Here is a 25,235-nt window from a genome sequence, read left to right on the forward strand (position 1 = left end):
CATATTGTGACTGACCAGTGAGTCCAGTTCTCACCAGTGAGTCCAGTCCGGACCAGTGAGGACAGCCCTGACACAGGCAGCAGCTCTGGCACAAATCACAACATTAGAAATATTTTATGTTTATTAGATAGATAGATAAATGACAACTGTGTCAGTCTGAAACTACAAAGACGCTTTGACCTGGCTGTAAGATAGAGCCCATAACATCAATAGGTAAAAGAACAAAATTAAAAGAACAAGGCCACCTCAATTACAGCTCATCTATGGATATACAGAATATAGCAGATATCATGTAGCTGACTGTCAGTGTTGTTTTCAGGTATTTACCAGTTCAGAGTTCCTGAGTCGTCCAAGTCTGGCACTCCAGTCGGGAGAATTCAAGCCACTGACAGAGACATTGGGAAGAACTCTGAGATGTACTTCACCATCGTCAGTGGAGATGGTATGGACATGTTTGAGATCTCCACAGACAAAGACACCCAGGAGGGAGTCATCACCGTGAGCAAGGTGAGAGGGAGCAGGGCTGAGCTGTGGTCTCAGAGCACTGATCACATATGTAGCACTAATCTGAAAACCAGATTTATAAACGACTTTTAATGGAAGACACAAAACAAGAACAAAGAGAATACAATACAAAAGCAGGTAAAACAAACAGCAGAGTACATTTCAGTAGCTGTACACTGACTATCACAGGATGAAAGGCAGAAGTCTGCATCTGTTGTTAATAATGTGAAATCCATTGCTTTCCTAATGCTCACGTTCAAATGAAGCTGGCTTTTAATTATCTTGATATTTTTCTCACGGCATTGGTTAAATCAAATTAATTCTAAAGCAGTGATTCAGCAGATCCCACACTTTCCACTCATAAGGATCCTGCCCACGTAGTCTGTTTTACACGTACTGTTAAATATGCAAAGCCTGGGCATGCTTGACAGATGAAAGAAACCAAATTAAACTTATTCATCTTCACTTTCACAACCCTCAGCAGGCACTAATGCACTGGACTGGAGCTTTTTATGCAGCTGAATTTTTTGATTCAGTGTTCTCAAAGTGTGTGTTTACTGATGTACAATCACAATTGATATTTAGACATCCTTTTGTTCCTCCTGCTGACACAACCTAAGAAAGTCTGCAAGGCTTCAACAAAGAAGTAATGATATTCTGTCAGCAGGATACGAGATGAGGACAATATCCAGGATTTCTTCAAGTGAGGCAAAGGCAGTTCAAGTAAATCTGAAGCTTTGTTCTTGTTTGAAACAACAACCGTGCAGCACTGTCACGGCTGATGTCAAGGAACAGATTTCATCAACATTATTTGCACTTTTGAAAAACTATAATCATTTGTCTTCAGATCGAATCTGTCAGCTGCTTTATATCACAGTTTTATTAATGTTAGATTTTCCACTCTAACAGCTTGGCTGTTCAGTCAGCATCTCTGAAACAAGAACAGACATGTTATAAATCCTGTCTGATGCTCAACCTCAGCTATCAGATTAAATAATATATTGAATCATATAATTCCCATACAAGTAAATGTGGTGTTCAACTTGGTATCTATTACTATGACTATGTATGGTATAAAAACTCCTTTATAAGAAATATAAATAGCAATTCCGCCTGGGTTTCAGTCTAGTCTGGTTCAATATTTGACATGTTTTGTCATAATATCACACAAAATGAAAACTTCTACTGTACATAACATAAACCAGGTCCAGGATGAGAAGTCATTAAGTGAAAATGGCATGAGAATTTACATTTCCTAGCTAAATCACAATATGGGTCATGGATATTTAAAGGAGCTATTTGTAAGTTTAGCTATTGCTACATAGCTAACGTTAGCATTAGCAGCTATTTACTTACCAGTCTAGATGAAATGTTGTGAGTTCAGCATCAAACTTCATTCCTTTACTCACCAACAGCTGTCTCCAGAGGTGGAAACAAACACCAGTGTTAACTCTCTCTTTTCTCTATCACATCTTTTCTTCTACTGAAGTTAGCATGCTAACCAGCTAGCCCCAGCTCATCTCATCATTTTCCCATAGTGACTCACTGTAGCCTCCAGTCTGTCCTGAAGAAGTAGCGCTGCTCAGAGGACATATTATAACTTCTTGTCTTGTAAACACAACGTTGGCCGAAGCTCTTTTTCAAGTGAGAATTACCACCACCCTCTCCCGGCAAGAAACCACATTTGGCAGCAGAGAAAACCTTCAAAGAGCTCCTTTAATGCTGGCAGTAATGGCACCTTGTTCCAATAGAAACAGTCCCTCTAAATCCCTCCTGTGTTTCCCATGTTTTCCCCTTTACCTCTGCAGCCTTTGGATTATGAGAAGAAGCCGTCGTACACGGTAGAGATCCAGGTCCAGAACACCCAGGTGGACCCTCGCTTCATGTCCGCTGGCTCCAAAGACATGGCCACAATCCGGATTGGTGTGGAGGATGTAGATGAGCCACCGCTGTTCGACAAGGCCAGCTATCTGATGGAGGTGAAGGAAGACGCTGAGGTGGGCGTGGCTGTGGGCTCTGTCAGCGCCATGGACCCTGATGGTGTCCGCAGCATGGTCAAGTAAGGCTGAACCTCCATCTAATTTGTTTCATTTTTTAATTAATCTTTAAAAAGGTTTAAAAACTGAAAATGCAGGAAAGTTAATGACAGAAAAAACAGGAATATTTTTAAGTAGCATCAGTGACTTTCAGACTTCTCAATGTTCTTTTAGGAAACACTTTTGGATTTAAAAGACAGCTGCAGTCTCACTGGAAATTTGTTAATTTCCTAAATTCCCTTGACTGTAGATTAGATTTACAAAGTTGTAGCAAACTAAAATACAGCTTAATTTACCTTTTATGGACTACACTATATTTTGTGCTTTGGTTTGCCTTAACGGGTACTACCTTATAAACACAGTCCCTCTTATTATTTGAATTACCACCATAATTTTCTTCAAGTACAAGCAACATTATAAATGTCATTGCCAGAGCCTCCTGACAGCAGAGCAGCCAGATGGCACCCATTGCATGTTTAATTTTGTTTCTACTGTAGAAGAAAATCAGGGGTCAGTAGGTCACAGCTGTGCTATTGACTTGACCTAATGTCTACCACACACTGGAAGACTGTGGAAGACTGACACCTTCTCACATCTAAAGACAATGTGTCATGAGTCAGTTTTTAGTCACACTATAAGATTCCAGAATTTTTTTTTGCTCTTTAAAATTCGACATCATTATTATTATTATTATTATTATTACATAGTTAGTAACTCAACACTATCAAAGTCATGATCTTACCTTTATGATATCGTATTTTATTTTGAAATTATTTTCCTTGCCTCCCTCATGTATTTAATATTGGCTTCACACCAAACCACTCACATTCTCCCTCCCTGGAGTCGCCTCCCTGCTCACTATCAGCTGGTTTGCTGCTTCCTGTTTGTTGCTGGAGAAGTCATTGAACGTCACAGTCATGAGCCAAGCTTAAAAACCTATGACAGTATTAAACATGTTTGATTTTATTGGAATGTCAAGATGAAATAAAGACTAACTGAAGAAGCTCAACACAACAACACCAAACCATTGAGATGACAGGAGCACGCCACAACTCCAGCGGAACTCGTTTGAAAAGTCGTTTGTTGTAAGGCCGACATAACTGGACCCACAATAAACCTAAAGTCTAGAAACTGAACAGGTGAACCCATGTGCAGAGACAAACTACCAGACCAGGAGTTTCAGATCACAGGCAGAGTGAGCTTGTAACCGGGAACCTGGTGCTGAGGGAGCTGGCCCAGCAGTGGGAGGTCCAGAGGGGAGCCAGGAGGACCTGGAACAGCAGGCTTAGTCATGCGTGGTGGGAGTCAGAGGCAGAGGGAACAGCAGAGGAGAAAGAGAGCAGGATTCATTGAGAGAAACAGTAACTAAACCTGCTACAAGAACTGACGGGAACGTGGCTTCACCAACTGCACTGGAGAGAGGGTTAGGCAGAGGCAGAAGAGGAGGTGGAGGGTGTGGCAGTGTCCTACTCACATCAGGATTTAGATAAATCTGGACAGATAAGGTGACTCCATGGTGTGTTAGTTAGTCAGGATGAGACTGAAATCCAACTGAAAATAAATTGCAAGTTCATTTTCTACATGGTGGCACGGTGGGGCAGTGGTTAGCGCTGTCGCCTCACAGCAAGAAGGTTCCGGGTTCGAGTCCCGGCTCGGACGCGGGGTCTTTCTGTGTGGAGTTTGCATGTTCTCCCCGTGCTTGTGTGGGTTCTCTCCGGGTCCTCCCGCTTCCTGCCACAGTCCAAAGACATGCAAATGGGGACTAGGCTGATTGGTTACTCCAAAATGACCATAGGTATGAACATGAGAGTGAATGGTTGTTTGTCTCTGTGTGCCCTGCGATGGACTGGCGACCTGTCCAGGGTGTACCCCGCCTTTCGCCCGAAAGGATGCTGGGATAGGCTCCAGCCCCCCCGCGACCCTACTAGAGGATAAGCGGTAGAAAATGGATGGATTTTCTACATATCTGCTTTGTAAATCAGGTCTTGTGCTACATATATGTCTCCAGATGGAGAACTGTTTTAGCCTGTAGCCAATCAAATCTTTTCATTTTAAACTGTATTTGATTAAAGCTGTAACATCACTGTTCTATCGTAGATGGTCACACTTACTAACAGCAGCCTGAAACTCGGCACAAGAGCAGAATAGCTTCTTAATGGATGAATCCATTGTATCTCCATCTTGTCCTGGGCCTTAGCTTGTTCCAAAGAAACATCCACCAGGTGAAGCTGCACCACTAATTAGCTATAACGCACCGAAGAGCTTAAAAACTTACCAGCAAATGTCAGTTTAGATGCTAAATGCTAATTTTTCTTCAGTGATGCTAATTGAGTTTGCATATGTCTGGAAAGCTCCAAAGTGTTGTGGCTGTGTTGGGGCTCAGGCTGCTGCTCCGCTGTCAGTCAAACTCACAACCCTCTCACAAGCTTCAGAGAAAAGGAGCATTTCTGATATTTCCCCAGACCTTTTGTTTCTTCATTTCAGTAACAAAAAACAATTAACAAAACATCTGAAAATCACTGTTCGACTAAGTGTGATTGCAGTTGGACTTTGAAGCGATCACTCTTCACATCAGTGAAAACAGGGAGCCGTTTCTGCAGCGCAGGACTGTCATATTTGAAAGTTTGCATTTCTGTACTTCCTGCTCTGCAATTTTATGAATCTCAGCAAAACTGCATTGAAGTGGGATGAAGATTGACTTCAAATGGACCTCGATTCTCTAAAGGCTTGTGAGGAGTTCTGATAAGAGTCTGAAAAGAGGGGAAAAAGAGGAGAAATATGAAGTAGGTTAAAAGATAGGTGGTGTGTTAACGATCAGTGTTAAGATTATAAACCCATCAGTCTGTGGACTATACAGCTGTGTGTGAAAACTGCTGAGTGCATACACAACAGAAACCTGGACCTACAGGCTATATTTAAACTGCAGTACCGTTCATTATTGATGCTTGGTTTGAGCTCTGTTGCTCTCCTGTTAGTAATTGTCCATTACTCAAACGGCATCACTACATCCTGGGAATTTTCTGATGTTTACAAAATAAAATGCCTTAAGCCTTCAGTAATTTGCTCTGTTGCAGTGGGTATTGATCACGAGTTACAAGCCTATGAAGATAAGGTGAAACTTTTCTGATCTCGGAAGAGAATTTCAGTTCTTGCCAAAAAAAAAAAAGGAACAGGATGCAGCCATAAAGACGTGAATTTAGAGAGAAGGATGAGTTAGGATTAAACAATCATATTGTGTAGTGGTGAAGAGTGGTGTGGTGCAGGACGAGTCAAAAAGAAATAATCATGTGTTAAAGTGACAGGAGATGAGCTGTGGCAGACAGGACAGAGCACAGCTGGAGACTGGAACTGAGTCTTTATTTCTCTCCACTTAAAGCAGGCAAACTGATGAGGAACACATTCCAATTAAAACAAGCAAGAGACCATGGAGTGCTCTTAAAATGATGTGTCACAAGGGGGCACACACTCACACACACACTCACACAATTCCAATTATTCCTGTGTTTGTGCATTTGTGTATGTGTCTGTATCGTCTGCTCACACTGTGTCGGTGAACTATTATTTTACTGTCGAGTGCTTTCTAATTACGATCAGGCTGGGATGTACTGAGCCAATGTTTTCTTTTTAGATTCATATATCTCTTTATGGAAAACAATAACTGAGGTTGAGTGGTACATAATAAACTGCTGATAGCAGCTTGATGCTGTGTTTTTGAGTAGATAGTGGAACTAGCCTTGATCCAAGCCCTGACGATGTTCACATACAGTACAATGTGCAGTTCCTGTTCACAGAGCAGTTTGCCTCCACTTTGACAGGCAGTGGAAAAAAGACAGAAGCAAAGGCAACTCAGTTCTATTATCTGTGGAGTGCTGTGAAGCTGTGAATAGCTGCATTCAGCAACTAGTTCAAAAATAGCGAATGCTCTGTGAGCAATCCACAGACATCGGCAAGAGATTTTCAAGTAGCTGTGATGTTTTGAACGGGCTATAGTAAGATTAAATCTGAAGAGAGGAGAGACTTCAGCAGCTTCCAGTGCAACACGATTATTCCAGCTGTTAGAATATCAAGTTTGGCTGCAGGACACAGTCTGCAGTTTTTGTCTAACCTTCATTTTTTGGTGTCAAATTCACTTCAGAGTTTAAAAAGTGTATACATTCTAGTAGGTGTGTAAAACAAATATTGAAACACTTAAGTATTGCAAGGTTATGATTTGTCATACTGTATCAACTCTCAAAAACACTGTATCAATTTTTAATTAATAATTTACATGCAAAGATTTGTGACAGGCAGTTTTCATTTTGTGTTGTGTTTAAAGCCTGTGTTGATGGCAGTGTTGTAATCTATCTTCAGCCACTTGACTCTTCCACTCCAATGTAAAGTGACACGGGTAAAGTGGCAGAAACTGTGACCTCCTTTAAATCTCTTCTTTAAACGTACTTCTCTTGTACAGTTGTTCCCCGTTTAACTTCATTTTATTGACAGCTTTTTATTTTTTGGTGTTATTGATTTTTACTGATAGCCCTCTTGCTGGTGGTCTATTTGCATTACTGAAAAACGAAATGAAAACTTTTATTTCTGATCTGCTTGTTTTGATTGTTGCCTTATATGACCTGCATCTTTTATTTTGCAATTATTATTATTATATTATTAACAAAATTAACCAAACTCAAATAGCCAGCTGGGCTTGGCTAACCACTCAGCTCTATCACCATCACAAACTAAGAGGAATCAGTTGCTTTTCTTACTGTGGTCACTTCCTGCTGGCTCCATAGTTACAATGCTTACTGTAGCTGATCCCACCCACTAGCTTAACTCAGCCCTGTCTCACCTTGTTGCAGGTACTCGATTGACCGTCGCACCGACATGGACCGCCTGTTCAACATCCATCCAGGGAATGGCTCCGTGTTTCTGCTCAAAGGCCTGGACAGAGAGGAGACGGCCTGGCATAACATTTCAGTCATTGCCACTGAGTTCAGTAAGTCCAGCAGTTGTTGATGTTGAGTACAAATGAATGAGTCTCTGGTGTATCACAGTGTATCAGTCACAATCACTTATCATGGACAAGTGGTTGCAGGACTGGCTGAGTGGGAAACAGAAAAGGATCTGTTCTCCTAAAATTACAAAAGCTCACATAGCCAAGTCGCGTGTTTCAGTCCAGGTTCTGAGAAATCCTCCGCCAAGATATTTGCTACTTCTCCAAGAAAATGGGAGGATTTAAATTACTAAATAAAATTACTATCAAATCAAGCAGGGACGCTGCTTAGGAAAAGAGTCTTTCTTGTTTTTTGCTTTCTAGTTTTACAAATGTCACTTTTCAGTGATGTGCGGAACAGAAACAAAATCTATACCGCTTATCCTTACACCCTGGACAGGTCACACACGCATTCACACCTTTAGAGTCACCAATTAACCTAATGTGCATGTCTTTGGACTGTGGGGGGAGGCTGGTGTACCCGGAGAGAACCCACACAGGCACAGGAGGAACATGCAAAGGGCCCGGGGTTCAAACCCGGAACCTTCTCACTGTGAGGTGACAGTGCTGACCACTGCACCGTGCCACCCAACAAAACAGCAATGTAACAAAGAAGAAAACAAATCTATTCATGGATCTGTTGAAACAGAAGAAGCCATGCTGTGCTGCTGAGCCCTGAATCATTGTTGCACACTGATGAATTTCTGGTAATCAGTGAGGAGGACATTTAAGCCTTTAATAATGAAATAAATACAAAATAATCATTCAAATGCAAGCCCTCAGAAATTGTTTTGCTCAGTTTTTTATTGTGTTAATATTTTGTTATGGTTTCATTAACATCAAATAACCTGAGCTTCCTCAAACAATCTGACTCAGGCACGAGTGTGAAATGAAGCCTGATTGGTTTCTTAGCCTGAACTGAGGCCTGCTGTGAAAATTACAGGGCTCTATGAACTAGCTGCTCGGACATGGGATCAAAAACATGGCCGGTTCTTATGATTTCTGTCTCATTTTGTTTTCTTTCATTTTTTTTGGTTTTTCATCTTCAATGTTTATGTGTGAGCTCAGAGGGTGACGAAAGCGTGAGAGCAGGGGGGGAAAGAAGGGAGAACTTCTTGACTTCTTGACAAGCTGCCCTTACGCAAGGCACTGAGCTGCTCAGCGGGAGCCATCAGCAGAACAGTTGAGGTTGCGCTGGATAGCTCACAGTGTTAATGTGTACGGGTCTGTGAGGGTGGAGCAGGGTGTGAAGGTTTCTCTCCTGTGTTTTGCCTGCAGATAATCCCCGTCAGAGCAGCCATGTTCCCGTCTATATTCGCCTGCTGGACATCAACGACAACGCTCCCACCTTCGCCACCATCTATGAAACCTTTGTCTGTGAGAGAACCAAGGCTGGTCAGGTACTACAGCTTCATCACTCCACACACACGGAAAGAAAACATACTGCATCAGTTTGATAGTAGCAGTGATTTTTTTTTTAAATCAATGTATGTCTTCGTTCTGAGTGAAACCAAAGTTGTTCAGGATTTACCAGCATCAGGATCGGTTGTCCTTTGACCAATCACAGCCTAGAGTTAGAGTTGTAGAGTACTGTGAATCTTTTGCTGGCTGAAAAGGTGGAAGCAGTTCATTTTTAAGGGGTGACCTCATTAAATCTCCACATTTTCCTCTTCTCCTGTGTTTTATCTGAAGTGTTGATCCATAAGAAGATATATTTGTGGTTTTAAAAACCAAAAAACCATCTCAGTGTAGTTTTACATCTCCTCTCTCAGGCTTCTCTCTGGAGATTTAGTAACCACAGGTCGGTGAGCCAATCAGAAGAGAGGAGGCTCTGAGCCTCTCTTCTGATTGACTGTTGACTCTTTTCTGAGTGATCCAATAAAACTATGTCAGATTTCAGCTAAAACAGTCAGAGAAACCAAATCATCCAGGTGGGCGGGGCTTGGTGACTGCTTTGTTGTGACATCACAAAGTCCCAGAAGTCCTGACGGCTGGTTTTAAGGCTCAGTTTCTGAATACAGGCTGTGTGCATTTCTCTGTGGACTGAGGCTTTGATACTTTCACAGTATTAAAATAGAACCTAGACCTGATCTATAATCAAACTACACATGGACAGAGACCTTTATATTAATTATATTCCTTTAAATTAATTCACATCCAGCTACAACCTGACACTGAGCTGAAGAGCAGAGGATGTGAAGTGTTGATTAGATATGTGTCTTACACATTAACATAACAGCTGGAGCCGACTAACTTTAGCACAGCTGTTTTCTCATGCAGTACTTTCTCCAAAAAAAACTGTGAAGTCGATAAGCTTATTAATTATTTATTAATTAATATTATGATATACACATAGGTTTAACAGGAAGAATCAGACTCCGAAAAAGTCAAAAAGCAAACAGCAAGGTGGTTTCACCAGAGAAAGGTCACCACTCTGTGGGTTTTGCTGAAGAGTCGTTCTTCTTTGTCTAACAAACGATCGTTGGTCAAGTGCAGGCACTGGCTTGCAGAGATCACATTAACCATGAAGTTAATCACAGAATTAACGTTAACTACTGACATCTGCTTTGACCTGCCACTAGTTCTGTCAGAGCTGATGCTGAGAATCTGAACTGAACATTTTGTATATTTCTCTTTGCAAATAAGAAAGGAAAAGGAGTAAAGGCAGAAGGTTCATTAAAGACTGTCTCTCCTTGTTGCATAGCAAATCCAGGTATTATACCTGGAACCGACCCAAAACAGAACAGACTATCAGAAGCTTCACTGTGTCCCGTGCTCTGTGTCTCTGCTTCTTGCGGCAAACAAAACAGTAATGACAGGAAATCAGTAATTTCATTACTCCCTGTTTTAAACACAGGTTATTTCCTCAGCAGTCACCTGATTAATGTTGCTGTGGCTGCTCAGGGTGTGGAGAAGCTGCTAATTACTGTTTCACCCAGCCAGCAGGGGCTCTCTGTGGGGAGACATGACAGGCAGGCCACAGAGAGGAACAGGGCAGCACCGCACTGTGAGGAAAAAACTATATAAGATTGAAATTAACATAACAATCACATACAAGAAACACCCACATCTACTTAGAGACACTAAAACAGCTTCTAGCTCTATAAACACTTTGCTGCTGTAAGTCTAGAGTGTTGGACAAACTGATTAGCAACACACTGTTTAAGCAGTGTTCCTGCTAGTTAATTAAACTTGTCCGTCATCATGTACATACAGTGGAATGACTTGGTTTTCTGCATTGATTGCTCATTAAATATGAGCTGATCATCTTCAGCATCACAGACACATGCAATGTGCTTAAGATAATAACAATGAGTCATTAAACCGTCACAGCTCTGGTGGAAACAGTCAGTGAAGCTTGGATTTAATAACTGGTTGAAGCTCCTCTGAAACCAGCTGTTCAGTAGCTGCTGATCAGAGCTGCTCAGCGTTCAGGAGTTTGGACCATTCTTCTTATAGAGCTGCTTCAGTCAGACAGATTCTCAGGATGTCTGGGCTGAGCGGCTCTCTGAGCTCAGTCCACAGCATCTCTACTGATCCAGTAGAGACCCAGGTCTGGGCTCTGACTGCATCACTCCAGAAAGTGGATTTTCTTTGATGTTGAGGGTCATTGTCCTGCTGCATCAGCAGCTTCTCCTCAGCTTCAGCAGGTGGACAGACACCCTGACACGATCCTGAAGACACCTTGATAAACTTGATGATGTGGAGCTGTCCAGGTCCAGAGGCAGCAGATCCAGATCATGATGCTCCCTCTATTTTGCTTTTCAGTTCATTAATTTAATCTGTCCACAAAACATCTTCCCAGTAGTGTTGTGAAGTGTGCTCCTCAGAAAACTTCAGGCACAAAGTGAGAGCAGCAGCTTCCATGTCCCATGATGTGTGTGAGGTAGAACGGAGAACAGAGATGTGAACCAGTTCCACTGATTCCTTTCAGCCTTCAGCTGTGACTCTGAGCTTCCTGGTTACTGAGCGTCTGCGTTGTGCTTTTGGAGTCGTCTCAGCTGGACGTCACTTCTAGGGAGAGTAGCCACAGACCTGAATCTCCATCTGTGGACAGTTTGTCTGACTGAGGACTGATGAAGATCTAATGACTCTGTGACCCTTTCAGCTTCATGCAAATCAACTCTTCTGGATTATAAATCCTCTGAGATCTCGTGGTTCACATCAGGTGATGTTTCTTGTGTCAAAGTCAAAGTGTCTCAAACCCAAACCTCTAATCTTGTGTCATTGACTGGACTCTTGATTCCAATTATTAGCCTCTGATCAAGTCATTAGTCGAGGGCTTTACAGACTGTTTCAGCTACACTGTGAATGTTTGAATGATGTTCTCAATATGGACAAAAACAACACAATTATTTGTACTTCATTTGTCACATGCCACATACAGGAAGCAAAGCATGGAATGAGGGTCAGACTTGGCAGCAGAGCAGACTGAACAAAACTGCATTTTTTTTTTTAGATATTATGAAAAATATTGCATATGGTGGGAAATATCACAACATTTGATATTGATATTTTTCAATGTCAATATCGGCCCAAGCGCACCTGCAACTAAGGTAGCTTCAATAAAAAGAATAATATGGATGAGCTGCTTACAACCCGACTGATTATGTTTGTTGACCTGTCAGAGTGTGATGTCGTTCGCCAATCTCAGCAACACCCGCACTGAATACAATGTTATTATCATAACTGATATAAATGATGCAGGGCCACGGTTCCCCAACACACTCACCACCACCTTAGAAAACAGAGACTGGCCTCTTAATTTTTACTGCACTTACTTACATTTTTCAAATTTGTTTTATTGCTTTATTTAGTGCTCAGTTTTACTTGTTATTTCAGAGCATGACTAAATTCAATTCAGTGCTTTTTTCACGAATAGCAAAATGAAATGTAAACATAATGAGTCTTTATATACTGGAATGTGTAGGTTTCCAAAATACTTTGCAAAGAAAAGTAAATAATTAATTGAAATAGAAATACACGACGTGAGCGATTGAGTTATGATTAACTGTCACATTAAGGAACTACAAATGTCTCTACAAATATAGCGCGTCCACACACACACACACACACACACACACACACACACACAGTGGTGAGCTGCTGTTTACTACTGATTCATAAAGGCTTTTTCTTCTGTAGCATTATTTCAGTGTAGAACAGTGAACTCGAGGGACCTCAAGTACAGAATGTGAGCCGGCTCTACAGCCCGCTCATAGCAGGTGGTCCTGTAGTTATTGTGCTGTGATGCTTTCATGAATCACTTATGGGACATGTCGAGTCCAAGAGGCTAAACTGAGCTTATAATCCCCTTTTATGAACAGAAAAACACAGCATCTGATGGAACCAGCCATTACTACTACACTGACTTGTTCTGGGTTGGATGAATATTGGCCAAAAAGCAAAAAAAAGGGCATCTCTGTAATCTGTTTGTGAACTTCACTATGAATCAGGAATGATTTCTTCTTCATGGTTTTGAGGGTTTATTAGATTTTTATTTCCTGTTTTTTTTTTTATGTTTGTTTTTTTTTTGTTTTTTTTTTGGATGACACAGCCAATTAACCCATTAAAGTTGACATAAGGTAGATCATTTTTAATTAGCTTCCCCTCCAGCTTCCTAATTGACTGACTCTACAGTCCAAGGACAAATGGCATTGACTTGGTTAGACCTCTGTAAAACTGAATATTTTAATCATCACATATCTGAATTTGAATGTTTTAAACAGCACCGAGTATAATTGTTCTCTGTTGTAAAACCACTAGATATGATTCAATGCATTACTCTATGGGATTCAACTAATGTGATTAAAGTGCACCAGCTTATACATGTGCACATACTACACACACACACACACACACACACACACACACACATACACAAATATATCATGCAACAATTAATAGGATAAAAACACAAATCTGTATGTGAGGTCTCACACACACACACAGCAGGTTAAACATAAGACAACAAAACACACTTAGGTGCAACTACACTGCTGATGCCACACACACTTGCTGCCAGTGATCTCCACACGTCCCTGTCATCCTGCCATCCTTTCATCCTTTAATTCCTCTGCCCTTTCATCTGTCCATCAGTGTTAATCATCAGTGTTTGTTGACTGGGTATCCTCCACTGCTTCCCTCAGGTTCCAGATCTGCTCAGTGTGTGTGTGTGTGTGTGTGTGTGTGTGCAGTGGTGTGTGTGTGCGGACGTGTGTGTCACTGGCACACATCTTTGTTAAAGCCTTTAATCTCTCAGCTAGTTTCTCCTATTCAATTGAATAAGACTGGAGTTAAACAGAGAAATAACATACACCGCCACCAGCTGAGAAATAACAGGAACATACAGCTGCAGCTCCAACAACTGTCACATTCACACAAGTCATTATGACTGCAGTTTAAACAGTTACAGGCTATTTACACAAAGCAACACCTTAGTAGTGTGACACCAGCATTCACCAGCCTTTGGTATAATGCCAAAAACAGCAGAATGAAACATAACTGGCTCTTTAGCAGCTAAATCCTCCACTATGTTCACAGCTCATCACTGACTTTGTCTGTGTGCTGTTTGCTGCTTGCTGCTGGGTGGAGGGTTAACAGCTGCTGCTGCTGCTGGAGACCAGGCTGATAAGAGAAACTGTATTTCCTCTAATGACCACTAGAGGCTCTAAAAGTGAGTCAGTCCCCACTCGGAGCTTCAAAACCGCTCTTCAGAAACCTGTGGGTGACGTCACAGAGGCTACGTCCATCTTTACTTATAGTCAATGGTTTGTCACTCCAAGTGATTCACTTCAAAATACAAGAAATGTGCAATAAATATTCAAATATACAAATGTTGATTAGTGCAGCTTTAACAACCAATTGTCAGTGAAACAGTCATTCATGATCATGTTTTAATAGTATGAAGGTTCAGTGCTTCCATGCTGCTGGTTGGTGTTGGCATACCCGCCCCTTTTTTACATTGCGGTCATGTGGGCTCTTGCGAGTGGGTACGTTTGGGCTACGTAACTATCATGTGTCTTATTATGCAACAGTGGATCAGTATTTGGGACAGTCCGTTTGTGCGGAATTAGATAAAGCCGAGGCAATGCAACATCGTGAGTTCGTGAATTTTAGCATCATCTGTTTAAGTTCAAGTATCCATTTGTATAAAGTAATTAGATTTCGTTAAATTATAGTCCCAATGTAAAATATAACACACTGCAATTTGGCTGCACTAACACTGTCTCCACTAATCACAACGGATCTTAAACAGTTTACATTGAAATCACAGCCTTACTGACCCAAAGTTCTCGTTCTTCCTCCAGTCTGCTCGAAATTCAACAGGTTGTCATTTGTGCTCTAACGCTGCCATCTAGTTGCACTTAGACAAACACACCACATTTAATAAATATGTCAATTATGATATTGAGGTTACATTTTTGTCAATAAGTAGTTGGAAAAAAATGCAGATATTAATAATGGCAATATATAGATGTCTATGTAGGGTTTCCTTGCAGAAAATTGAAATTGAAAATCGAAATGGTAGCACCCAGATTTAAACACCTTAACATGTTCAAAATTGACGTGTCGTCTTAAGACACGTCGTCAGCTTCTGTTAAAAGTCTCTCTCTGGAGTGTGATGCTCTCACCCTCTGCAGATGTGACAGCTAGCTGAAGAAAGTTTGTAGCATGCTCCTTCAGAACAGCAGCTGTGCTCAGCATGAATTTAGTCAGCTACAATGGAGACAAGTTTACACTGTGGGTGTATCAAAACCTCTCAAACCACTGCATTAGCATAATCCACCTCTCCACTGTCAGGGTGTTTAGTCACATTTTAAGGAAAAGGAAACACTAAATGATAGCAAAGAAATTAGAATGTCAAAAAGAAAATAGCACTGACACGGTTACGTAAGCATTTCAACTGATAACTGTGTAGAACAGCAAAGTGACAACTGCAATTAGAACTGTAATGAGAGAGGGGAGAGGAACTTGGTTAACAGAAGAAATACAAACGTCACATATAGTGAGTAAAGAGTCAAATATTTCGCTTCATTGAACTGGCTGTTGATGTGTATGATTTTAATATGGGTTGTGGTGTTGACAGAGATATTAACAACTTATTTGGCACAAACATATGATCGTGATAATATCCTGACAGCAGTGTGTACTGTCACTGTAGTGAAGCCAATCTTCTTCCTCTCATCCACTGCTCTTTGGACTCCACTGAGGTGTTGGTGTTAATGGGTCTCTGTATCTCTGACAGCGTATCCAGACGGTCAGCGCTGTTGATGCCGATGAGCCATCGTCAGGACACAAGTTCTATTTCAGCCTTGCTTCTGAGGGGACGCACCGCAGCAACTTCACCGTCCGAGACAACGGAGGTGGGTAGCACAGCACAGCACACACAGGCAGGTGCATTCACTTCATTATATAAACACCACGGAACAGACATTAAACAAAGGCATTTACTGAATGTGAACTGAACTGCTTCAACAGAGTGGAATAGCATTTTTAGCTTTTCCACTCATGTCAGCTGCATGTCACTGTTTACACTAGCTACCATCATCATCATTATCATTATCATCATCATCATCATCATCATCATCATCATCATCGTCATCATCGTCATCATGCAGAAAGCCTGGCAGCTCACGCATGAGCTAAAGCCACTTATTGTGTTTCTACAAATCTAGTGATTATGATTCAGATACTTGTGACTGTGTGGCGGCACAGTGGTACAGTGGTTAGCGCTGTCGCCTCACCGCAAGAAGGTTCCGGGTTCGAGTCCCAGCTCAAAAGCGGGGTCTTTCTGTGTGGAGTTTGCATGTTCTCCTCATGCTTGTGTGGGTTCTCTCCGGGTACTCCGGCTTCCTCCCACAGTCCAAAGACATGCAAATGGGGACTAGGCTGATTGAAGACTCTAAATTGACCATAGGTGAGACTGTGAGAGTGAATGGTTGTCTGTCTCTGTGTGCCCTGCGATGCCCTGTCCAGGGTGTACCCCGCCTCTCGCCCGAAAGGATGCTGGGATAGGCGGTAGAAAATGAATGAATGAATGAATACTTGTGACTGTCTCTAGTTTCATAGAGACATGAGAGTGATATCAATCCTCACAAGAACACAGACATGTGTTGAACTGTTCCTTTAAGCAGAAGATACAAAGTGAAAAATTTCTAAACAGAAAAATTATGATAACTATTTTAACTAATAAATAGTACTAAAACCTTGCAGTATAAATCTTATAACTGAGACAATTACAGCTTAAATGCTGCTGTTGCTCATCTTTGTCTTTCTGTGTGACTGCTGGCATGTGGAGTGTTTGGCGAGCTCATGTAGGCTGTTCCTAAAGAGGAAGTTAGCACTAAATGCACTTTTTTAATGAGTAAGTTATTTGTTGTAGCAGTCTCCATTCTGTGTGTCTGTCTGTATTAGGTCTGTGGACAGGGTGATGCTGTCTTTAAGAAAGGAGGGTGAATAACTCCACACTATTTTGAGCAGCACTGTTTTTTTTTCTTCTAAAAGACGCACGCACTCAAAACAAAGCAAAACAAATAAATTGTCCGTCACTATTTTCCTGCAATTTCTATAATGTACAGTTACTTTTGTTATCCTGTGAACTGATTCAGGCCATAACAACAGCACTTCGTTACCTTTTTGCAATTAAAACCTCGATCAAGACATAAAAACGGAAGTCAGAGTTTTTCACCACAGACACTGTATATCCAGGTGTTATATACAGTCTCTGGCAGTCATCCAGAATTCATAAAACCATTGTTACATACAGTAAATCATTATTTGTGATTTAAGATTTGAAAGTAGCTCTTGTCTAGAAACAGCGTTGTTTCTGTTTCTTTCTCTGGCTCAGATAACACTGCCGGCATCTTGACACGTCGAGCTAGCTACAGCCGCCTACACCAGAGCGTCTACCTGGTTCCCGTGGTGATCACTGACGGTGACTACCCCATGCAGAGCAGCACCGGGACCCTCACTGTGAGGGTGTGCACCTGCGACCGCGACGGCAACATCGAGCTGTGCAACACTGTGGCTCTGAGCAGCTCTCCTGGCCTCAGCACTGGAGCGCTCATTGCCATCCTCCTGTGTGCCATCATACTGCTGAGTGAGTATGGGAATGTGTGTGTTTGTGTGTGTCAGTGTCCACCACTGTGTTCAGCTCAACCAGTACAAGGTTGACACCAGTATTACAATGATTAGACTCAAATATGAATCAAAAAAATGTAGATTTAAAAAGAAAGAAAATAAGGGATTACATAGAATGTATAAAATCAAGTAAGAAATCAAGTAATTAAGTAAGAAACTTTTTCTTTCAAGTCAGTAACATATAACTTTTTTTTTTAAAATATCAACATATGCAGAACACATGAAAATACACTGCAAAATACAAATTCAGTACAAGTAGACGCCCAAGCCACTGAAACCTTAATAGGAATCCTATTAGGGACTTTAAGTGATGGCTATGGCCCCCGTATACATTCCAAGGTGTTGCCGTAGTAATGGAAATCAAAGATTGCTAGGCAACATTTAACTCTAACAACAGCTGTGAACATTGCTACAATATATCTCTTAAAATGACCCCAGAGCTCTTGATCTTTGCTTTAGAGACAATTTGTTTGAACACTTTTGGTAATAAAACATCTAAAAGCTAAAAGCTTATCAGATGGTGACCCTGGGACAAAATCTCATCAGAGGGGGGTTGTGATTTGTGTCAGTGTAAGGTGTCTGTTTCCTTGGTGTGAATACGTTTGAGAACCACTGCTCTAATCTAAACAGTTTGTCTCAACTGTTCATTTTTCTCCCACTGCTAAATCAATAGTTGTGCCATCCTGAGGCCTGTCATTGAAGGCATCCTCTCCAGATGTAAAGTTTCTGTCCCAGCATGCTTTGCAAGATGGTCGGTCCAAAACAGGTCAAGACAGAGTGTTGTGCAGATTAATCAAGACGTTATAAAGAGAGAAAAGAAATTAAAAAATGTAAAGATATTTTTTGCAGAAATATCCAATTGCAGAAAAACTATGACGACAGATAGTGAATTAAATGTGCGCACACAACATGAAGCCTGTGTGGTCACGCCTGCAGTGCTTCCATTTGTAAAGCGCCGTAAACACACACAGCCGTGGTACTTTCTCATTTGCTGTAATGGAAAACAATGTTGGCTCAGAGCTGCAGTCTGCTGCTGCTCATCAGAATCAAACCTCGTATGGAAATGAGTTCATCTCATCTGCCACCACATCCCCACTTATCCTCTTATTCATGCAGTGGTCACAGTCCAGTGGGCTGCTGGGAAAATGAATACATATTTATGCCCCTGAAGGTGCAGTCATTGCAGACTTAGTGGACACACACACACATACACACACACAGAAGTATGGAGACACACACACACGAGGTAGACAGTGCTGTAATGCATTGTCCACACTTACATGAGTGCAGAGATGAGAGCAGCCAGCCATCATACACACACACACACACCATACACATACACAGTAATAACTCATCTTTAACCCGGTTAAAGCAACACTCTGCTGTAGTTGTCATGCAAAAGCTTTAATCTGATTATTTTAGTCAGACTAATGTTACAGTCAGAATGAGCACACACTGTAGATTCACAACACTGGTTCAGTTTAATATGTAAAGCTGATGTCACAACTCAGCACAGTCTCATTACAACAGCAGAAGTGCCTCTGATCATTTCCATTGTGAACTGATGTTTTGTTCTGTTTTCTGTATGTAACATACAGAAAACACACAGTACAGTATGACACAGTACAACACAGTAAAATGATACTGTATAATACTGCACGCTACCAAACAACATGATACAACCAGAGACAGTTAGAAAGGAGACACTGCACTTACAATCATTTCCTGTAACTGTGTCAGATGGGTTTCTCCACCTCCCGCCCCTGTCTCTGTCTCAGCAACAAACTCTGAGATCTCACAACACAGACCTCTTCTCTGTCGGTTCTGGTTTCACTGCTGCAGTAGTTTAGAGCGACCAATATGTACAAGCGTGAATTAAAAGCTAAAACTGAAATAAAACTTGTGTTTCTTGTGCGTAATAATACTACTACTGTTATTGTTATTGAAGTGTTTTTGGAGGGAAAACAGAGAGTAGCAGACTGATATGATCTTCTTCCAGGTTCATCAATATAAATTAGCAGATAAAACCAAGCAGCAACATCTGGTGTAGATTCAAACTGTGTTGTATTGTTGTTATGTTTTGACATGAACACTCAATCATGACCACGCCTACTTAGGAAACAGGAAGCGTATACCATTTCTTACCATCGGTGCTGCTTGTAAAGTGTCATCTTTTGTCTGTATTTTGAGTACAGTGATATACGATACAACAACCGCAGCAGCAGAGGAGAGACAGGTTGACAAGTCGTTACATTAAGTACAATAGAAGTTTTCCAACAAGCATCATTAGTAGACAGAGTCAAAGGGACAAAATATCAGTGTTTCAGTCTGACAGGGGATGAAGATAGCTGTGCTGCTGTTACAGTGTCTGTTCATGTCTCTGTCTCTCTCTCCTCTGTACATTATGTACAGTAACCTCTTCTTTATCTATAGAAATATTTGTGTATCAACCTTTTCTTTAGTATCTGAAAGCTCTGATTCTCGTCACAGCTCATCCTGCCCATTCACAGACATCTCATGTTGTGATTTGCGGTGCTCCAGTTCCCCCGACCTTAGCTCCGCCTCCGCTCTTTCTTGTTTCCACTGTGCACTTGCTCGTACTTGAGTTAAATTCAAACTAGCCTGCATGAGCTTATCCAATCGAATGTTCTGCATGATTATTTATGGCTGAGGCCTCTCGGAAATCAAAGGCTTCTGTCCTTTTTGCCTGTAACCAGCCTGTGCAGCCTTTGTGTTTTTTCACTCTTTGGAATATAATGCTTCTACACCTTGTATAGAGTTATTGGTCTGTATGTAGCTGAGCTATGATGCACACCGTCTTTACATAATATTATACTATAGTTATTTCTATTACTGAGATGAAAAGATGGTTCAGGCTTATTAGAAAATGAAGCAGAGCTGATGAAGCCATCCAGGCAGCCAACTCCAGTCTGCTGCTCTGCTCCCATGGCAATATTCCTCTCAGTGCAGCATATATCCAACGCTCCCTTTTACTTTGTACTTAAGCTGTCCATTCTGTTCATGTAGCCTTTCAAAAGCCCACAGCATTCACCTGTAGGCTCCAAATCTTTGTTCCTCATGGGGAAAGTTATTATCGTCACTCCCCACTCCCTGATGCGCTCAGCGTGGTGCTACCTTGTGGGGAGTGATGATTCACATAATCACTTCATCCATTCGTCTATGAGTGGAAACACACAGTTACTTATTTGTGCATCCAGTTAAGAGGAGCCTGGCACACAGTCAGTATGTGAGAACAAGGTGGATGCACATCACTTTTTGGTTTAGATATTCTATCAGCTGCCTGCTTCATGCTGTGACTTCATCGTAGTGATGTCACCATGTTCCCAGACCTCAGTACATGTTGTCATAACCAATGAAAACCACGAGCGCATCACAGAGCAGTGAAGGAAGCCTGTATATCCCCATCAGTGCTGTTTCATGTGAAACTGTCTGTGTGCTATTGTCTCCTTTAGTGATCGTGGTTCTCTTCACGGCATTGAAACGCCAAAGGAAGCAGGAACCTCTCATCATCTCTAAGGAGGATGTCCGGGACAACGTGGTGAGCTACAATGATGAAGGCGGCGGTGAGGAGGACACCCAAGCTTTTGACATCGGAGCACTGCGACACCCGGATGCTGCCGCAGCCTTAGAGGAATCTGCCAAGCAGAGGCGTGACATCATCCCCACCGACACCCTGCTGTACCCACCACACCGCCGCCCCGCCCCTGCTGCCTCTGGCCTCATCATGCCACCGGTCAGCTTGGGATCACGGGATAACGGGGACGTACGCGAATTCATCAACCAGCGAGTTCTGGAGAACGACTGTAACCCGACAGCACCACCGTACGACTCGCTGGCCACCTACGCCTACGAGGGCGCTGGCTCGGTGGCTGAGTCTCTGAGCTCGTTGGGCTCGGCTTCGTCTGAGGCTGAGCAGGACTACCACTACCTGAGTGACTGGGGGCCCAGGTTCAGGAAACTAGCTGACCTGTACGGGGCCGAGGACAGTGACTTCTCCTAACAAAGAAACCACACACACACACACAAAAACACACACACACACACACACACACACACACACACACACACACACACACACACACACACACACACAGACACACACACACACAGATGCAGGGCCAGGCACAGCTACATCTCACTACAAACTCACTCTAAGAGATTGTAAACGTTGCTGAGAAGCTTTAAAACACATGAGAACTTAAACATAGACAAACACACACCCCACAACAAGAACCAACAGATGTGCTGGCAGATGTTAATTCCATTTAATGGGATATTCAAGAACGGCACCTGACCTTTGACCTGCCCTCACTGCACATGGATCCCTACATGGAGCTTAACAAGTCTTTTTCAAAAGCGGACAAAAGTCCTACATGTGTGTTTTGGGAGTGGTAATGTAACTCAACCAGCACAACGGTGGAGCCAAAGATCTTCAGTTTCACCAGTGTGAACCTTTTCAAAGACTCATTTCAGGCCTGAAGTTAAAAATCAAAGTTGGATGGTGTTTTGTATTAAGAATTGGACTTTCAGGTTTTGCTTTAATCTCTCCTGGGTCACCAAATAACCAGTATGCGGAGTGTTTCTTGTGGCTATAAATGTGCCATTCAAGGCGGACTGAATGGAGTGTTTGGAACCAGGTCAGTCAACAAAACCCAAACAAAAAAAAAAAAGTGTAGTTATTTCAGTTTTTTCTTTTTTTGACTAAGTGCCCTTCTGCTGCCCTTCCAGCTGAACTGAGGATGCCTGCAGGCTGGTTGAGACTGGAGGGGGCTAACGACTCTCACATGATTGCTTTTTGTCCTTTTGCTGTCTTGTACAAAATGACCATTCCAGAGGAGCAGTTCTGAAGGGTCCTTGCTGGAAAGTCGCCTTCTTCGGGACACAGAGTAAAACATAACTCGTTTGACTAAATGCACTGATTTCTTTATGTTTACGCGGGTTTTTGGATTTTTTTTTGTGCTGCACACAAAACGAAAATATGTGTTTCTAGATCATTTCTAGATTTTTAGCTTCTTGATTAAGTGTATATTGTGTCAGAACTGTGGTTGACTTGAATTATACTGGAAGTAAACTAAGTTCTATAAATCTTTAATTTCACTGGAACAAAATACAACTTCAGATATCACACACAGACAGCTGGTGAACAATGTCACAGTATTTTCATTGGGAATATGCTTTACATTTACATGAAGGACTTTCACGGTAGGGCTGTCACTTTTTATAACTGTCATAACTCATCAAGCCATTTATAAGACAAAGACTGTAGTTATGGTCAGATATTAAAGCTGCACTAATCATTACTTTTATTATAACAATGGATCAAATGACTACAAGTTATATGAAAGGGGTGACTTGAGGAACGACCCTGCAGAGAATTATCATTGAGTGTTTTAGTGTCTTTCAGCTCATGGTTTTGATTTTCAGACCACGACTGTCCTGTTCTGGTTCAGCTATTGAATCTCATCAGCCTCATTTCCAGCAGCAGCTGTTGTTAGTGAACAAGCTCAAACAAACTCAATGGACACGACCTGACCAGCATCAAGCAGCAGACTGACAAAATCAGGGATTAGCTGGTTGTGATGCACAGGTCAGGGTTTTTTAACAGCACCACCCACCCTGCAACCACCTGAACCTGACCCCACCCACAAACCACCAACTTTTAGCTGTCTCTCTTACCCTGTTCATACCTCTTTACACCTCTTCACACCTCTTCACACCTCTTCACACCTGCATTAACATCTGTCTCTGCATTGAGGACGCATTTGAGATCGGATCACTCAGACCACATTCAGAGGTGGTCTGGACCACATGTGTCCACATTCTTTTAGCTGTGTGAACATGAATGTGTCCCGGGCCACATCGAAGGATCAACTACTCTACTGAAGTCCTCTGTCTCAGTCTGATTAATCCAACACAGTTTATAATTAACCCAAAATATTTTACTATTTAAATAGATAAAACCAGATTTCATTGTAGGTAGAGCTGTGAGCAGAGCAATGACTCACTCAACCCCTCTGTGCCTCTCTCACTATCTCTCTCTCTCTCATGCTCTCTCACACACACACACACACACACACACACCCAAAAACACATAACAGACCTGTCTGTCTGATTGGCTGAAAGGAACAACACATACCTGTTTATTTGCATAGAAAGCAGGAAGTGAGATCTGATCACAAGTGATCACTGGAGACACATTTTAAATCCAGGTGTGAACTGACGTACACTGGTGATCGGATCACTGAAGACACATGTTAATGCTCTCTCTCTCTCTCTCTCTCTCTCTCTCTCTCTCTCTCTCTATCTCTCTCTCTCTCCCTCTCTCTCTTTCTCTCTCTTACACACACACACACACGTACATATACAAATCTTAATGGTGAACCTGAACAATGTATACTGTCTTATTTAGCTTTGCTCATGCATTATAAACTACAGTCTGGATGCAGAGAGATGTGTGTAGGTTGGTTTATACTGTAGTTCAGTGATGCAGATTGTTGACACCTTCTGATCTGTGTGTGTGTTTGTTTGAGAGAGAGTTTGTGATAGAATGGAGGAGAAGGTGGACTAATGTTTTTGTTTATTCGTAACTTAGTCGAAATTCTGCTTTGTCAATTTTTAACCCCACCTGCTGGAAGTTGTGTTGTTTCATAACCACACCTGCCATGCGGGTTCTTGGTCGACTCGTGCATCACTACTAGCTGGTGAACATATCAGAGTGTTCATCAGATGGACTTGAACATAACTCTAAATGTTAGTTTTGCTCCCTATCAGCTCAACATAAGCAACTGTTTGCTAACATATTAGCCACAACAACAATGACTAACTGATAATGTGTCAATGTTTGGTTAAAGCAGTAGTTAACATTTTGAGAAGTTGAGTTAGATCAGAAGATTGATGACACTCTTGTGTCGGTACTGTAAATGTGAAGCAGTCACTTAGCTTAGCTTAGCTTAGCTTAGCTTAGCATAATGACTGAAAAGGGGGAAACGGAAAACAGAAATAAATCCACCTCTAAAGCTTTCTAATGACACTTTCAATATGAAAAGCAAAGTGTAAAAACTCTATCGTGGCTAGATGCACTAACTTCCTTGAGTCTCTGCTTGTTGCCCTGACAACAGGTAAAATTAAAAGTAACTAGCAAGGCGTGCTAATCAGCAAATCATGACACCAAACCAACTGAGAAGTATTATGCAGAAGCATTTTGGATTCAACTGCACAGATGGAGAAACACAAGATAAACATGAGGCTGTTGATGCAACAGAACAGTAACATTACCATGACAACAAACCCAGAGTCACCTTGTTAGTTACCTGTCAATCAAGAGACATGAACCCTGTCAGTTTAACCTCATAACACTAAGATCAGGATATGTGGGTTACCTTCAGGTGAATAAATGAATGCAGCAGACAAATGAATACATGACCTTTCCTTATCGGATCAAAGTTGATTTTTTGAAAAAGTGACAGACCTACTTCATAGCCAGCATTTCAGCTTGAATGTCTTTCAGTGACTGGTAACATCATTTTTTGTTTCCTCCTATTTACTCGAAAAGGAAAGAG

At 41.7% G+C, this 25,235-nt stretch overlaps 1 protein-coding gene across 1 annotated transcript in view; it reads left to right on the top strand.

The window, feature by feature from the left end:
- Positions 1-21,676, top strand: part of LOC111233869 (cadherin-6-like) — a 60,543-nt gene extending 38,867 nt beyond the window's left edge. Inside the window, exons 5-12 of the mRNA XM_022761769.1 lie at positions 320-507; positions 2,313-2,563; positions 7,379-7,515; positions 8,235-8,243; positions 8,791-8,912; positions 15,761-15,878; positions 17,363-17,614; positions 21,129-21,676. Coding sequence (XP_022617490.1) covers positions 320-507; positions 2,313-2,563; positions 7,379-7,515; positions 8,235-8,243; positions 8,791-8,912; positions 15,761-15,878; positions 17,363-17,614; positions 21,129-21,676 — 1,625 coding nt within the window. The remainder of the gene's footprint in view (positions 1-319; positions 508-2,312; positions 2,564-7,378; positions 7,516-8,234; positions 8,244-8,790; positions 8,913-15,760; positions 15,879-17,362; positions 17,615-21,128) is intronic.
- The last annotated feature ends 3,559 nt before the right edge of the window (positions 21,677-25,235 follow it).

Source organism: Seriola dumerili, unplaced genomic scaffold (genome assembly GCF_002260705.1).
Source record: "Seriola dumerili isolate Sdu_G_001 unplaced genomic scaffold, Sdu_1.0 BDQW01000432.1, whole genome shotgun sequence".
NCBI lineage: Eukaryota > Metazoa > Chordata > Actinopteri > Carangiformes > Carangidae > Seriola > Seriola dumerili.